We start from the raw sequence: 16,262 nt of genomic DNA on the forward strand, positions 1-16,262 counted from the left end.
TTACCCCAAATTCTTCATATACACTGGAACCTCTGATTATCAATTCCCAGAAACTACCTCTTCCTAGATTATTCGTTCGAATTATACGGTCGCGCGAATATACTAATAAAACCATGTAAAAATCCAGCATTATCTGTTCCTTGAGAAAATTATTTTCCGGATCAACCGGCCAGATATTTAAGTCCCATCAACGCTAAATCCTCGATCAAGCGTTTTTCAAGAAAAAGTATCCCGCAAAAGGACTGGTACGAAATACCTATGGATCTTGATGCTAACGTCCAGTCCCTGCGATAATTAGAGCGAGTACTTTTCTGGAAAAGCGATCGGCAGTGAGCTTGCGCAAGGGATCATCTTAGCATCGCATTCAGTTGGTATTATTTACGGATTCCTCTGAAATCGTAAAGCAGGGAGTGGCCGCTACAACTGGAAGGAGAAAAAGCGCATTTTGACAGCTCTACTTCAAGATAGAACTAGTTTTGTCAAATGTTCGTACTTTTAAAACATCTACATTATGTCCAGGGTTAGAAGTTTATTTCTGACCCTTTTGGATTTTATTGCCAAACAGATTTTCAGCACTTCCTACAGGGCACTATATTTAGGCCTAGTCACTGGGCTTTCAGACAGGAATTGAAATGCTCCTTCCTAACCCAAATCTAGTATTTTTATAATTGGATACGATCATGTTCTCGAGCCCAGAAGAGAAGTTGCACCTTACATATAGGAAGCCATTACTGTTTTAGGCCTAATATTGGAATTTTTACGTTTTCGTTTTTATGTTAAAATGTCCTTATAACAACAGCAGTAGTTTTATTTGCACAGCATACCATTTTAAAAGTTTGTATCATTTCCCACTGGTTTGTGCAACAAGCACGTTTTCCAGCTCAGCTCTAGGTCATGAATAAACTGAAATTTCTGGAGTTGTGATGATTTTTCTCTTTCCAATCTGCTTGCGATTAGTGATGGGCAGAAAAGCCAAAGAATGGGCAGGTAATTAAGGTACGGCCCCAGCATTTGCCTGGTGTGAAAATGGGAAACCACGGAAAACCATCTTCAGGGCTGCCGATAGTGGGATTCGAACCTACTACCTCCCGGATGCAAGCTCACAGCCACTTTTGAGAATTGACACTTACATCTGACATTTTTGAGTTCAATATAACCTCAAAAAGTTGATGAAGGCCTAATTTATGCGATACAAGATTTCCAGATACTTGCTACGAACCTTATACCGGCGACCAAATTACAATGAGATTAAAAAATAGAAGGGATTTCATCATCATGTTGGGTGCTTTTATATCTGATGTGCTGTATTTATGAGATTAGAGAATTAAAAACTACCCGCCGTCTATTTTTGTTTGGCTTGGCATTATTTTTCAGTGAGCTTGGCTGATCAAAGTTACTGACACAAAGAAAGTTTTCACGGGAAACAGACAAAGTTTCCCCGGTAAAACTAAATGTTAAGTATCGAGATTTAAACCCGTGTGATTAATGTTTGAACCCAGCCGTGTGTTCTAGCTTGCCTGCCTCTCACCCAGAGGCCTTGCGTTTGATTCCCAGCCACATCAGGCATTTTTTCCTGGACATGAGGGCTGGTTTTAGGTCCACTCCGTTAACTGAGAAGCTATATCAAGGTCTAGAGAACCAGGAATAACAGCCGAGAGGATTCGTCACACTGACCATGCATCACTTCATAATCTGCAGATCTTTGGACTGAGCAGCAGTTGCTTGGTAGGCCAAGGCCCATTAGGGCTCTAGTTCTTTTTTGTTTTAGGAGCGTTTGTAAGATTATATAATATAATTATTGTGATGTTTAGCCAAATTGTTGATGGTTTTAATTCATTCCTGGGTATTCAGTTTTCCCGAATTGTATGTTTATTCCCTGTGGTACCCCAAAAAAAAAAAAAAAAAGAATTGAGGGTCTGCTGTACCTCCCTTATTTTGCAAACTTACTATTAACTACATTATTAATAAAATACTTTTGTGATTTGAAGTAATTCCAAAATATAAACAAATCATTTACAAAATCCTCTTCCATTGTTCTTCTTGGATTTGACAATTGAATATATATAAAGAAAAAAAGAATTTGATGTCCAGCCCTAGTGACAAGACTTTCACACCCGCGGAATGACTGTCGTTTGCACGCTCGCGGCCTTCTTGGGAAGGATGTTGTCAAGCGGTGCTCAGTGCTGCCAACCTCTGTAATTAGGAACTAATGAGTGAGTGGTGCTTCGATAGCTGGGGGTGGTAATTATAATTACACGATTGGTCTGGAGTGGTTCTTACCGTGTGGACGTTAGGACAGGAGCTGGACAAGACCATTGGTCTGGAGTGGTTCTTGCCGTGAAGATGGTTAGGACAGGATCTGGACAAGACCTTTTATATTGGGAGAAGCAAAGGGGGTCTGGGGGTGTAAGTTTTCAAGTTAGAAGCCGCGAAGCGGCCATAGGATGCTAGTTTAGTGTGGAAATAAGATTGGTCTGGACTGGTTCTTGTCGTGCGGACGGTTAGGATAGGACCTGGACATGACCACTGGTCTGGAGTGGTTCTCAGTTTGGGATTCGGCATTGTTTCCTTAATATGTTTTTCATTTCCTTGTACTTTTATTGTGCTGGGGTTGGTAACTGATTATGATTAACATTATTGACTTTATGTTGGCTAATACAAATGCAAGTACCTACTTCAGGAATGAAAATGGTAATACTCGTCATTAGGTTATAAAATTAAATGTACTTCATGGGGCGGGATGATGGGTTCCTAGACATCGCAATGAATACATCTCTCCTCTGAGATGCTTTCCAAGTACAGTAGAGTCTCGCTCATCCGACCTTCGCTTATCCGACATTCCGTGTTATCCGACACTGGTAGACTTAATTTGAACTTTTGGTGGAGACTAAATTCAGGCACACCCGCTGTGGAGGGTGCGACCATGGGACAAGCACTGGCCTGACCGCTGGCGGTAGGACAGGTTTTTTTTTCTCAAGGACAGGTGCAGTGAGTCTTCAGTCATTGTTCATTGTAGTATTGGTTGGGTGCGGATGTTGTAGTTTTCATATCCTCTGTGAGTATAGCGAGTAAATGGAAGAAAGTGATTATTTCTATGGAAGACAAGTTGAGTGCATTAAAGAGACTGGACAAAGGGGAAATGTGCCTTCAGATTATGGATGTTGGATGTGTTACAGTGGGAGACTGGAAAAAACAGAGGGAAGAAATTTAAAAGGGGTGCTCTACCAGAGCAGAGAAAAAATGAAAAATGTGAGTACGAAAAAGTAAGTGAAGCACTGTTTCTTTGGTTATCTCAACACCGGGAGAAGGACCTGCCATTATCTGGCCCCATTCTCCAGGAAAAGGCTGTGTATTTCCAGAAGGAGTTTAATGAAGGGGACCCTAATTTTCCTGCCAGTGCTGGGTGGCTTGATCGGTGGAAGAAACGGTACTGCATTAGGCAGTTTAATATCTGTGGAGAAAAGTTTATTTTCGTAAGACATCTGGAATGTTTTCGTTCAATACTGCATGTACTGTACAATGATAATTCAATAAACAAAGTACCGTAAAACACGTCATTGTTTTAGTACTAGAGTATAGCCTTCCTGTTTGTTTCCGTTCAATTTCAAAGTTATTCTGTATTATCCGACATTTTCGGTGATCCGACGTACTCCAGGTCCCGTTTAGGTCGGATAATCGAGACTCTACTGTAAGTTTTCATTAATTTCCACTTATAACATTAAAAAGTCATTAGGGCTGGAATTTTACCAAAAAAGAACAAATTAAAGTGAAGGAAGAGTTATCTGGGTAAGGAAGACAAAAAAAAGCGAGAGAGAGAGAGAAGAGGGAAGATAAGGCAGGTAAATAACAAAAAGGCGGCCAAGCTGGAGCTTTTCAACTTACATATGTGTGCACTGGAATTTTAAATAATGTGTATATATATCAGAAAAATGAAGGATTCAGTACTGCATTTTTATTAGATTAAATATTTGAAACTTAATACAACCATATCACTGGTATCTTCCACATTCACGTCGCTACAGACATCCAGATAGAACACTAGACACCTTCAAAAGTAAACATTAAACAATGTTGTCCTTATAATCTATACACTTACACAATACTGGCAGTATAATCTGGGAGAGGTGGGGGAGATGCAACATTTATGTTACCCATACCTAAAGAGGGCACGAATCCCATGGACTTTGCCATATGTTTATAGCCATAAAATAAAACTTCTTGTGACTAGTGGGCATTATGTAATCATCCCATCATATGATCAACATTATATGTGATCAATATTTTACATCCTCAGAAGAATAACGTACAATCACTAATTTACCCAAAGTAATAAAAATTACTTATCTTCTTTAAATTTTTCAAGACTCCGTTGAATTACTGGAAATTTTAACATTGGCTCCAATATTGTACATACTTGAGCCAATAAAGACACCGAACTTCACGCGAGTTCAAAACTGATTTTACACAAACATTTCACATTCTTACAAAACAGCAGTACTATTTTTAATGCCTGTTAATCCCCTCCCTCATGATGTTACACAACTGATAGAAGTTTGAGCTCAGTAGAAAGTCCTCAGAACACAACGTTCTATTAAATAGTCATGTTAATCATTAGTGTCAATGCAGCAAACTGAATGGTTACCACTTTGCACTGCTGACAAACAGGCTTCTTAGGAAAAAAATAAAATTAGGGTCTCAAATTGTATTCAACTTTCTTCTGAGTTCAGAGAACTTTGAATTCAAGGAACAGGAACTTTTCAAGCTTACAATGATAGTAGTACTATGTTTATGGCACCAATGTTTATGGAGCCAGTAAAATAACTTCCGTTTCAATTCTAATTATTGTACCACTTTGTAATGTTCATTAGAAGGCAAGTACTCTAATCAAACTGACTAGACGGGATTGCGGAAGTCCTTCCCGGCATATGCTGCATCAGCGCCGAGTTCCTCTTCAATGCGCAAAATTTGGTTGTATTTTGCCAAACGCTCAGAGCGGCACGGTGCACCAGTCTTTATCTGTTAAAAAGAAAAGGCTACAGTAAAATATCTCAAAAACAAAAGCATGGTGAAAACTCATCCCTGTAGGTCTAAAAAGGTTTATTAATAACCAAGCAAATAGAGAAATTTAATGAAGCATACAGTATATAAAAACAGATTCTAAGTAAAGGCCTTCAATAGGTCTAAAAAGAGTTCTAAGAATTCAGTCAGTCCACCATCAATGAAGATTTCTCTAGAATGTAACTGTTCTCTCCTCTATGGGGATGGCAGAGTGGGAAGACGAGCTAACACTGGCCTGCGTTTATCCTTAAGGCCCTGTCTCTGATGCCTTAATGCAAATGTATGAAATATATACATATCCAAAGTTACATTTATCCATCAAGAACAATTCTCTTGGGTTTTAAATGTGCGAAATAACTGCTTACATTACGGTGGGAAGATAATGTCAATTTGTTTGTAATCGTACATCTGAACTCACTCAATTATCGTATCCGCAGCCGTACCATCCATGGCTTCTTTTAAAGAATTCCTTCAAAAAATGAGGGGAATGTCATATACGAAGACTTTAAACCCTTAGCCTTCCATTTCTATCCAAACACGCTTCTCCAGCTCCTTTTAAAAATATGCTTGCATAGGGATAGGCGACTGCACAAACATATGGGCAGCGTATTTATAAAATTCAAATACAAACTGAATAGAAGTATATAATACTCAGCATTTTTAACCCGGAAATTATCTCTGCCACATTTTCATAGGTAATTATGTGCAACTTCTTAAAACATTTGCCAGGATGTAATCCAGGCCTTCTTGTACATGCATTATAGAAAAACACAGTCTCACGTTGTCATCCTTCCACTTCTCAGACACTGAAATCTGCACTCTTTGCTTCTCCTCCGTGGATGACAATATATGAAGTGTGAACGACCGTTTACTTGCGTAACTTTCTGAATGTTTACATTGGCATATCGGTTAGTTTTGCACACAAATTCCATCAAAAACCTGCCAGTCACGAATAACTAAAATGGATCAAGTTCACTTGTAGGTTTAGTCCTGCAGTGTGGTTTATAAGAACACACGTCTCTGAACCGGATTCGTTGAAGTCGAAGTCCGAGTCATGGTAATCCTTGCAGCTGTCAGTAGAGGTACCAGCACTGTCATTTCGTACACTATCACAAGCCTTTTCTAAATCAAGGAATGTCGATACCATCTCTCTTCCATATTGCCAATGTTTGTTTCATTAACTACCTCATACTAAAGATGGGGTTTAGTGTATCTTCCATTTTGAAACCAATATTGCTCTTTTTCTATCTGTCCTTCCACTTTTCTTCTCATTCTCTTTTCTAGTACTCTTTCAAATATTTTTGCTACCTGAGATACGAGTGTGATTCCTCGATAACTACCACTATCTTCTTGTCCCCCTTCTTAAATATAGGAATCATTCCATGAAAATGTCATACTGCAGCATAAATTGCCAAATTGATGTTACACAATTTTTTTCTTCCAGAATTGCCGGGGCGAGTGGCTCAGACTGTTGAGGCGCTGGCCTTCTGAGCCCAACTTGGCAGGTTCGATCCTGGCTCAGACCAGTGGTATTTGAAGGTGCACAAATACGTCAGCCTTGTGTCTATAGACTTACTGACATGTAAAAGAACTCCTGCGAGACTAAATTTCCGCACCTCGGAGTCTCCAAAAACTGTAAAAGTAGTTAATGGGACACAAAGAAAATAACATTCTTATGTTCCACAATTATGCTTATATATAGTTTAAAATCCCTTATTACAGAAGGATGCATTGGAAAACCATTTTGCATTAGCCCATATCTTACTTCAAATCTTGTGAGATTGAGCATAATGAGAAATACATGAAATAATGTCCATTTTCAACACCTTGATATTGACAAGTAATTTAGTTTTAAGCTCTCCTTTTTATAAGTCAATATATGATCTTTCCTGTATGTACATTGTTATAAAGTACAATTTTCCTAATTCTCTAAGTAGTTTGAAAGGATGCTTTATTTGTTTACGGCAGATTGTGGTCATTCATTAACATAGGGAAAGTCATGTACACAGCACAATCGATGGAATAAGATTTCCTTCGGGATCCTACATTACCTGAACATCAACAAAAACATATTAAAACATTTTCTTCTACAGTGAATCAGTTTCCCGCTACGTCACCGTAAGTGACTGACAGAGCGCGTGCAATGCCACGCACATCTCCTCACAGTCCAGTCAGTTGTTTTGGAGACCCTGGTAACGTTAGAAGTGAACTATGATAGTTGAATAATAGTTTGGAGACATCACTAACAGAAAGACAAGGATACAAATAGAGTCTGAAGGGGAAAGGTTGATATAAAGAATGCCAAGAAAGATAGCAAAACAGAAAAGAATGGTTTAAAGGAAGAATGACTAAACCAGGAATAAAGGGACGAAAATTACAAAATAGAATATATAAAGAAGCCCAACAGGAAAGGGACAAATTGGCAAGAGTGCAGGAAGCTGATAATTGTGCTGATATTGCGATGCCTGACACAGCACTCAGAAGTAGGCAGCATTGTGGTAATTGCAGAAAATGTGTAGAGGAAGGATTGTCCTCTTCACCGTGAAAAAGAAAAAGAGTATTTAGCAGAAAAAGAGGGTTTAAGGATTTGCAAGACAAGAAAATGTGTGAAAGCAGCTATCAGATAATGTTAAAGCAGCAGTCATTTTTATGGTGATCGCCTTCTCATATCAGGCTCCAGGACGAGACAATTTTATGAAGATCCATGTCAGTGGCGAGATCAAAGAAGTACCGATCAGATATTTATTGGTAACATTAAAGGAAGCCCACGCTTTATTTACAAGACTATGAAAATATGCCAGTAAGTTTCCCAAAGTTTCCTGAATTGCATCCTCATGTGTATCATCAGCATGACATCCTGCATAATGCATGGAAGTGCATTTACCATGAAAATGTGAAATTTCTTTTGGCATAGGAAACAAGTACCTATAGAGACAGAACTTAAGAGTTTATATCTAAGGTGGTTTGTGATCAGAACTCAGGTGAATGCATGGAGCCAAGGCGTGAAAAATGTCCACTGCTCTGTGCAATTGATATCGCAGATGAACTTCGTAATACAGTGTGAGTGGAGTCAATGGTCAATACAGACGAGCTGAAATTGAAGGAAAAGAAGGGTCACTAATTGATTGCATGGATGCACCGAGTACCTGCGTGCCACATTTCCTAAACCATATTTATATCAAATGACAGCAATCAGAGGCCTTTAAGTGTGCTCAAGACAAAAGGTGAATTAAACGAAGCAGTCATCCAAATTGACTTCTCTGAAAATTACACATGCAAGGAGCAAATGACATTCAGGCACCTCACATATGCCAATAGAAAATCTGGAAGAAATGTGCAGAGTGCTGAAGATTTGTTAAAGTTTTGAACTATAAGAAAAAGCAAATTACTTTTCAGAAGATACATTATAGTGGAAAAAGATTTCAACGTATTTCAGCTATTCAGGCAACACAAAGTTTATTATCCTGATGGGTGAATTGTTATAGAATGTGTCTGAGTCATCAGTCCATAGACTGGTTTGATGCAGCCCTCCATGCCACCCTATCATGTGCTAACTTTTTCATTTATACGTTAACTACTGCATCCTACATCTGCTCTAATATGTTTGTCATATTCAAACCTTGGTCTACCTCTACTGTTCTTACCGCCTACACTTCCTTCAAAAACCAACTGCACAAGTCCTGGGTGTCTTAAGATGTGTCCTATCATTCTATCTCTTCTTATTGTCAAATGTAGCCAAATCGATCTCCTCTCACCAATTCGATTCAGCATCTCTTCATTCGTGATTCGATCTATCCATCTCACCTTCAACATTCTTCTGTAACACCACATTTCAAAAGCTTCCATACTCTTTCTTTCTGAGCTAGTTATCGCCCATGTTTCACATCCATACAATGCCACGCTCCACACGAAAGTCTTCAAAAACATTTTTCTAATTCCTACATCAATGTTTGAAGTGAGCAAATTTCTTTTAAGAAAGCTCTTCCTTGCTTGTGCTAGTCTGCATTTTATGTCCTCCTTACTTCTGCCATCGTTTGTTACTTTACTACCCAAGTAACAATATTCATCTACTTCCTTTAAGACATCATTTCCTAATCTAATATTTCCTGCATCACCTGCGTTTGTTCGATTGCATTCCATTACTTTTGTTTTCGACTTATTTATTTTCATCTTGTACTCCTTACCCAAGACTTCGTCCATACCATTCAGCAGCTTCGAGATGATCTGCAGTCTCAGATAAAATAATATCATCGGCAAATCTCAAGGTTTTGATTTCCTCTCCTTGGATTGTGATTCCCTTTCCAAATTCCTCTTTGATTTCCTTTACTGCCTGTTCTATGTAAACATTGAAGAGGAGGGGGACAAACTGCAGCATTGCCGCTTCTTTTTCGAAGCCCTCGATTCTTATCACTGCAGACCGATTTTTATACAGATTGTAGATAATTCTTCGTTCTCGGTATCTGATCACAATCACCTTCAGAATCGTAAATAGCTTGGTCCAATCAACATTATTGAATGCCTTTTCTAGATCTACGAATGCCATGTACGTGGACTTGCCCTTCTTGATTTGATCCTCTAAGATCAGACGTAAAGTCAGGATTGCTTCATGTGTTCCTACATTTCTTCTAAAGCCAAATTGATCTTCTCCCAACTCAGCTTCAACTTGTTTTTCCATTCTTCTGTAAATAATACGTGTTAAAATTTTGCAGGCATGAGATACTAAACTAATGGTGCGGTAGTTTTTACACCTGTCAGCACCGGCTTTCTTGGGAACAGGTATAACAACATTCTGCCGAAAATCGGATGGGACGTCTCCTGTCTCATACATCTTACACACTAAAAGGAATAACCTTGCCATGCTGCATTCTCCTAAGGCAGTCAGTAATTCAGAAGGAATGTCATCAATTCCAGGTGCCTTGTTCCTAGTTAGGTCTCTCACAGCTCTGTCAAACTCTGACCTCAAAATTGGGTCTCCCATTTCATCAGCATCAACAGCCTCTTCTTGTTCCAGAACCAAATTATCTACATCTTTAGCTTGATACAACTGTTGGATATGTTCTTGCCATCTTTCTGCTTTGTCTTCTTTCCCTAGAAGTGGCTTTCCATCTGAGCTCTTAATATTCATACACCTAGATTTCCTTTCTCCAAAGGTTTCCTCTCTTTTCCTGTATGCAGCATCTACCTTTCCCAGGACCATACAATCTTCGCCATCCTTGCACTTCTCCTTCAGCCATTCTTCTTTAGCTACCTTGCACTTTCTATCCACTTGATTCTTTAATCGACTGTATTCCTTTCTGCCCTCTTCATTTCTAGCATTCTTGTATTTTCGTCGTTCATCAATCAGTTCTAGTATCTCCTGAGTTATCCACTGATTCTTAGTTGATCTTTTCTTCCTTCCTAACATCTCTTCAGCAGCCCTTACTGACTTCATTTTTCATGACTATGCACTCTTCCTCTATTGTGTTTCCTTCAGCCTTTTCATTTAGCCCTTGTGCAACATGTTCCTTGAAACAATCCCTCACACTCTTTTCTTTCAACTTGTCTTAAGATCCCATCTTTTTGCATTCTTTCCTCTCCAATTTCTTCCACTTCAGATGGCATTTCATGACCAACAAGTTGTGGTCAGAGTCCACGTCTGCTCCTGGGAAAGTTTAGCAATCCAACACCTGGTTTCTGAATCTCTGCCTAATCATAATGAAGTCTATTTGATATCTTCCAGTGTCTCCAGGTCTCGTCTACGTATACAACCGCCGTTTGTGGTGTTTGAACCAAGTATTGGCAAGGACTAAATTATGATCAGTGCAGAATTCAACCAGCCGAGTTCCTCTTTCGTTCCTTTGTCCCAATCCGAATTCTCCTACTGCATTACCTTCTCCTCCTTGGCCTACCACTGCATTCCAGTCTCCCATCACAATAAGATTCTCGTCACCTTTTACATACTGCATTAAATCTTCTATCTCTTCATATATTCTTTCGATTTCCTCGTCATCCGCTGAACTAGTAGGCATATAGACCTGCACTATTGCGGTGGACACTCGTTTGGTGTCTATCTTGACAACAATAATTCTTTCACTATGCTGGTCGCAGTAGCTTACCCGCTGCCCTATTTTCTTATTATTAAACCAACTCCTGCATTTCCCTTGTTTGATTTTGTGTTGATAATTCGGTAATCACCTGACCAAAAATCCTGTTCTTCCTGCCAACGTACTTCACTTATACCAACTACATCTAACTTTAGTCTATCCATCTCCCTTTTCAGATTCTCCAACCTACTACAACGATTCAAACTTCTAACATTCCACACTCCAACTCGCAGAATGTCAGTATCCATCTTCCTGATGATCGCCCCCTCTCGTGTAGTCCCTACCCGCAGATCCGAACGGGGGACTAGTTTACCTCCGGAATATTTTACCTGGGAGGAAACCATCATCAGTACATCATTCATACAGAGAGAGCTGCATGTCCTCGGGAGTTAGTTATGGCTGTAGTTTCCCGTTGCTTTCAGCCGTGTAGCAGTATCAACACAGCTAAGCCATGTTGAGTATTATTACAAGGCCATATCAGTCAATCATCTAGACTGCCGCCCTTACAACTACCGAAAGGCTGCTACCCCCCCTTTCAATGAACCATTCGTTAGTCTGGTCTCTCAACAGATTCGCATCCGATATGGTTGCACCTGCGGCTCGGCTATCTGCATCATTGGGACACGCAAGCCTCCCCACCATGGCAAGGTCACATGGTTCATGGAGGTGGTCTTTTCACAATTTTTGCAATTAAAATCTGTCTGACAATGAAGTGATGTTTAAATATTGTACTAGGCAGCATTTCTCGCAGCAGTGTCAGTCACATGTGCTCGAATGTTGCATTGTGTGTTCCACCTACATGCACAGATAGTTATGACATAAATTACAAACTACAAGTAAAACACAGCATTATGCTTGTCTGACTGTCAATGTCAGCCTACCACTAGTCAGCTACATTATATGTTGACATTAAAAATATTTTGTGGTAGTCATTCATGATGTTTTAGGTTTTACTATTTAAAGTGAGAAAATTCCATTTACATTATATGTTTTGTTAAATTTTTTTTGCAATAAACAGATGCCTGCAAAACAGTATCAGAGTAAAATAATGTGATTACAGAGTTATCAGTAAAGTAACTCTGTATGAAATGTATGCTTTCAGAGATGTTGGTCAGTCACATAATGTCCTTATAAATTGCGATTCAGATAAGTTACTTTTATGAAGGAGCACCTTAAACCTTCCTCTCCAAACAATAGTCTGGAAAACAGTGTTCAAAATAAACTTTCAGAGAAATTCTGCATAATCCTGAGTACCAACCGCAAATTTCCCCCAAAATATTGGTTCTAAATCTTGGGTGTGGGTCGTATTCAAGCCGCTCATTCTCGTAAATATTTACTACTTTTACATCTAGTATTGAAAGAGATTTGAATATGGTTACCGTATTCAATATACCACATGTAAACAGGCATTCAGGTCTTACTGTGTTTTAGTTGCGTTCTAGAAAACAGGATCGAGTTTTCCTCAATACGGTTACAGTGGAATATAAACACAAAATGTAAGGTAATGAAATAAGGTAAATCAAAGAATATGGGTAAATATGCAGTAAATATGCAAGCCGCTGCTGCAGATGCTCGATCGTCATTTGTTTCACAAGTGTTGCTGGCATGCTGGGTACGCGAATAGCTGATCTCGCGGGATATTGTACTTTGTGAGAGTCAAGACTGTTGGTTATGGAAGTCTACCTCGCTCACATTCGAGTTCCGTATTTGTCCCATGAAAGTGCCGTTTCAATAGTAAGCTAAGGATTCAAAACGGCGTCTGCAGTCATTTACTGTGCGTGAGAAACTAAGTTGTAAGTGAAGCTGAAATATACGGAAATCGTGCCATTGGCAGAAAGTACGATATTGATGAATTGTGTATTCATGATTGGTGGAAGAAGGAATAAAAAGTAACTGTGATCCCAGCGCGTTTCGCGGGCGGAGTGCAGTGTTTCCGGAAATTGAAGAATGACTCCACAAATTTGTGACAGAAAAACGTGAGTTAGGATATGTTTCTAGTGAAATGTGTCAATTGAAAGCACTAGAGATCTCAAAAGCACTCAAAACACAGGGTTCTACTGCAAGCCGCGGATGGATCCGAATCTTATCAGAGAAAGGGATTGTGCATTCGGAGACGTAGTCTATTTCACAATGTCTCCCTGGGGAATATGAAAAAATTAACGGCCTTTCAGAGTCACATTCATTTGAGGAAGCAAAATTCTTATTTGCTGTCGTAAATTGGGAATGCTGGTCAGACACCTGTCTATTTTGAAATGCCATTGGAAAATACAGTGGATATGAAAGGTTCTAAAAGTGTAACCATCAGAACAGGTGGTAACGAAAAGCAACGATGCATGGTAATGTTGTGCGTATTAGCGGATGGAACCAAACTCCCTCCATATGTGGTTCTGAAAACAAAAAAAAAAACTTCTGGAAGGAAACTTGCTGTCTGGTGTTACTGTTAGAACACAAGACTGCGGCTGGATGGACAGTGCGTTAGTTGAGGACTGGGTGAAGTGCGTTTGGCAACGTAGCCCGGGAGCTTTGTTACAAAAACTAAACATGCTTGTGTTGGACAGTTATCGAGGACATACAACTGACGCTATAAAAGATATGATGAGGAAAGGAAAAACCAATCTTGCGATAATTCCCAGAGGACTCATTTCTATTCTACAGCCGTTGGATGTGTGCGTGAACCAGCCTTTCAAAACTGCAATGAAACAGTTGTACACTGAATGGATGTCTGATGGTGATCACGCATTAACACCATCTGGACGAGTGAAGAGGCCTGAAGTGGGACTAATGTGCAGCTGGATCAAGACCGCATGGGCGCACATTCCCAACAATCTAGCGTCCAAAAACTTTAAGAAATGTGGAATTTCAAATTCAGTGGACGGTAGTGAGGACAAATATTTGTGGAAAGATGACAGCGACGAAAGTTCCTATGGTGATACTTCATATGACAACTGTAAATTGTGAATGATCCGAGTATTGGACCGATATTTATTTAGGATTTTTGGGATTATTTTATTAATTGTAAGCCGTTTGAATTTATATTTGTGGTATATTTGAAAAAAATTAAATAGGTATGCAAGTTACTTTATTTTTTATTTTCTTCCATATTTTGCGGTCAAAAATTTATGGTGCGAGTCTTATTCCATGGCGGGTGGTATTCAGGATTATACTGTATATAAGGAAACATGTTCACGCGAATAGAGAGTTGAGATTTATGTCAGTCACGGAAACTTTGGAACCAAGTACTTAGTATAATTTTTAAGCCATATTTTATATATCATTGTAATTGCCTAGTGTTCCTTTATACTATCATGTTATTAGCATATTCAATTTACACCCACCACAATATTTATAAACATTTTTTTTGCTGAAGAGTATTGTAACTGGCACTCACTGAATTGCTCATTGGTATTATCAAGTTTAAGCACATAATTGAGAGGTACAATGTTGTTCCAAGTCAAGTGCATAATGCCAATGAAACCAGACTATTGGAAATGCTTACCCAGTAAAGCAATGGCAGTTGCTGAGGAGAAGTCTGCTCCTTGTCACAAATCTAATAAGAGCACATCACTGTGCAAATGCTACTAGTGACCATGAATTAAAACTAGCAGTCATTGGTAAAGCAAAATATCCAAGTTCCTTCAAAGGAGCAGTGATGAAATGTATTTTAGTGAATTATTACAACAAATCTGCGTGGATGGCATGTGATATTTCCAGAGTTTGGTTCTATAATAAGTTTGTTCCAAGGGTTCAAGATTTCAAGTCTCTCGAACTGCATAGCCACCGACTGTGGCTCCCAGCAACCTCCACAATATGCACTAGCCATGCGTCTTTAGGTGTGCTAGTTACTAACAGATGAACCCAAATTGGCACACTGGGGCGAAACTCTGGCAACGAAGGGGGAGTTATCTGGAAAATTTCTAATTTCCAATAACGGACCATTTATACTGGAATTATCAATTTACTCATTCAGGACAAATATTGCAGGTTCCCTATGGGAATCAGTATATATATTATTTCACCGCATAATAGTCACATTTTTTAATACCGAAATCTTCAAAATATTAGTTGGGTGCAACCATTACGCGAAAAATATTTTAATACCAGTATTTGTATTACTGAAAAAATGATTTTATAACTAAATTTGATTTTATACAAGTTTAAGGTGCACGTTATACTCACGTATATTTAAAGTCAAGAATTTCATGTTTGGTCCGTATTGAATAAAGATTACAAAACGGTAAGTTAAATTGTACAAGATCCACCTTCTCAATACAAGATATTATGTTGTTGATTATAATTACAACCTCATTTATTTATTTATGGTACCGGTTTCAACATCCATGGATGTCATCATCAGCCAAATAGGGTCATTATACAAAGATACACATTAAAGTTAAAACACATAAAACTGACCCTCATAATTAAAACTGTCTATAACCAGTTAAAATACAAAGCATGTCCAGGTTTGAATATATATATGTATACACACATTAAAATAATCCAAATCAAAATTCATAATTTATTCGCTACAGTTCCCTCAATCTGAATAAAATGAATTTATAAAGTTGTCATTGAAGTAAAACAATAAAAGTTTGATTTCCACCTATTCAGTACTTTAAAAGCAATTATAAAATTATGATCTCATCCTTAGGCCTATTTTATTGCTAAATTATTAAAAACATAGGACATGTTTCGTTCAATTATTGAAGATCATCAGCTACATATATTTTTAACAAGGTTAAAATCGGTAACATTATTCTAATAACTTGCAACTTATTGTTTACTGCTAACAGACTTAATCATAATAACTATTAAAATTCTTTTGAATATAAAACATTATATATTGCGTCGTCTTATTAAAACAATATTACTATTTGTAGTGTTTGAAACTTTAAAATCTTGTTCTAAATTTGAATACAATGTCACAAGTTAGTCAGATATAAATACATTTATTATCTGTTGAAGTTGTTGAATATCTTAAAATTATTTGTTGGATACATAGTAAAATCTTTTTGCTACTATTGGCGTGAGCTTTACCACACTTTGTACTTTATGAATATAAAATCTTAGTGCACTCTCAAAACAGTTGAGTTTGGGCGTGACCAACAATCTTTTCGTCCATAA

General features: G+C 38.3%; 1 protein-coding gene across 2 annotated transcripts in view; it reads right to left on the reverse strand.

The window, feature by feature from the left end:
- Positions 1–3,937: 3,937 nt before the first annotated feature.
- Positions 3,938–16,262, reverse strand: part of LOC136864468 (enolase) — a 67,723-nt gene continuing 55,398 nt past the window's right edge. For both annotated transcript variants that reach the window (XM_067141487.2, XM_067141486.2), the window contains exon 9: positions 3,938–5,016. In XM_067141487.2, coding sequence (XP_066997588.1) covers positions 4,894–5,016 — 123 coding nt within the window. In that variant the 3' untranslated portion in view covers positions 3,938–4,893. The remainder of the gene's footprint in view (positions 5,017–16,262) is intronic.

The sequence above is a fragment of the Anabrus simplex genome, chromosome 2 (genome assembly GCF_040414725.1).
Source record: "Anabrus simplex isolate iqAnaSimp1 chromosome 2, ASM4041472v1, whole genome shotgun sequence".
Lineage (NCBI taxonomy): Eukaryota > Metazoa > Arthropoda > Insecta > Orthoptera > Tettigoniidae > Anabrus > Anabrus simplex.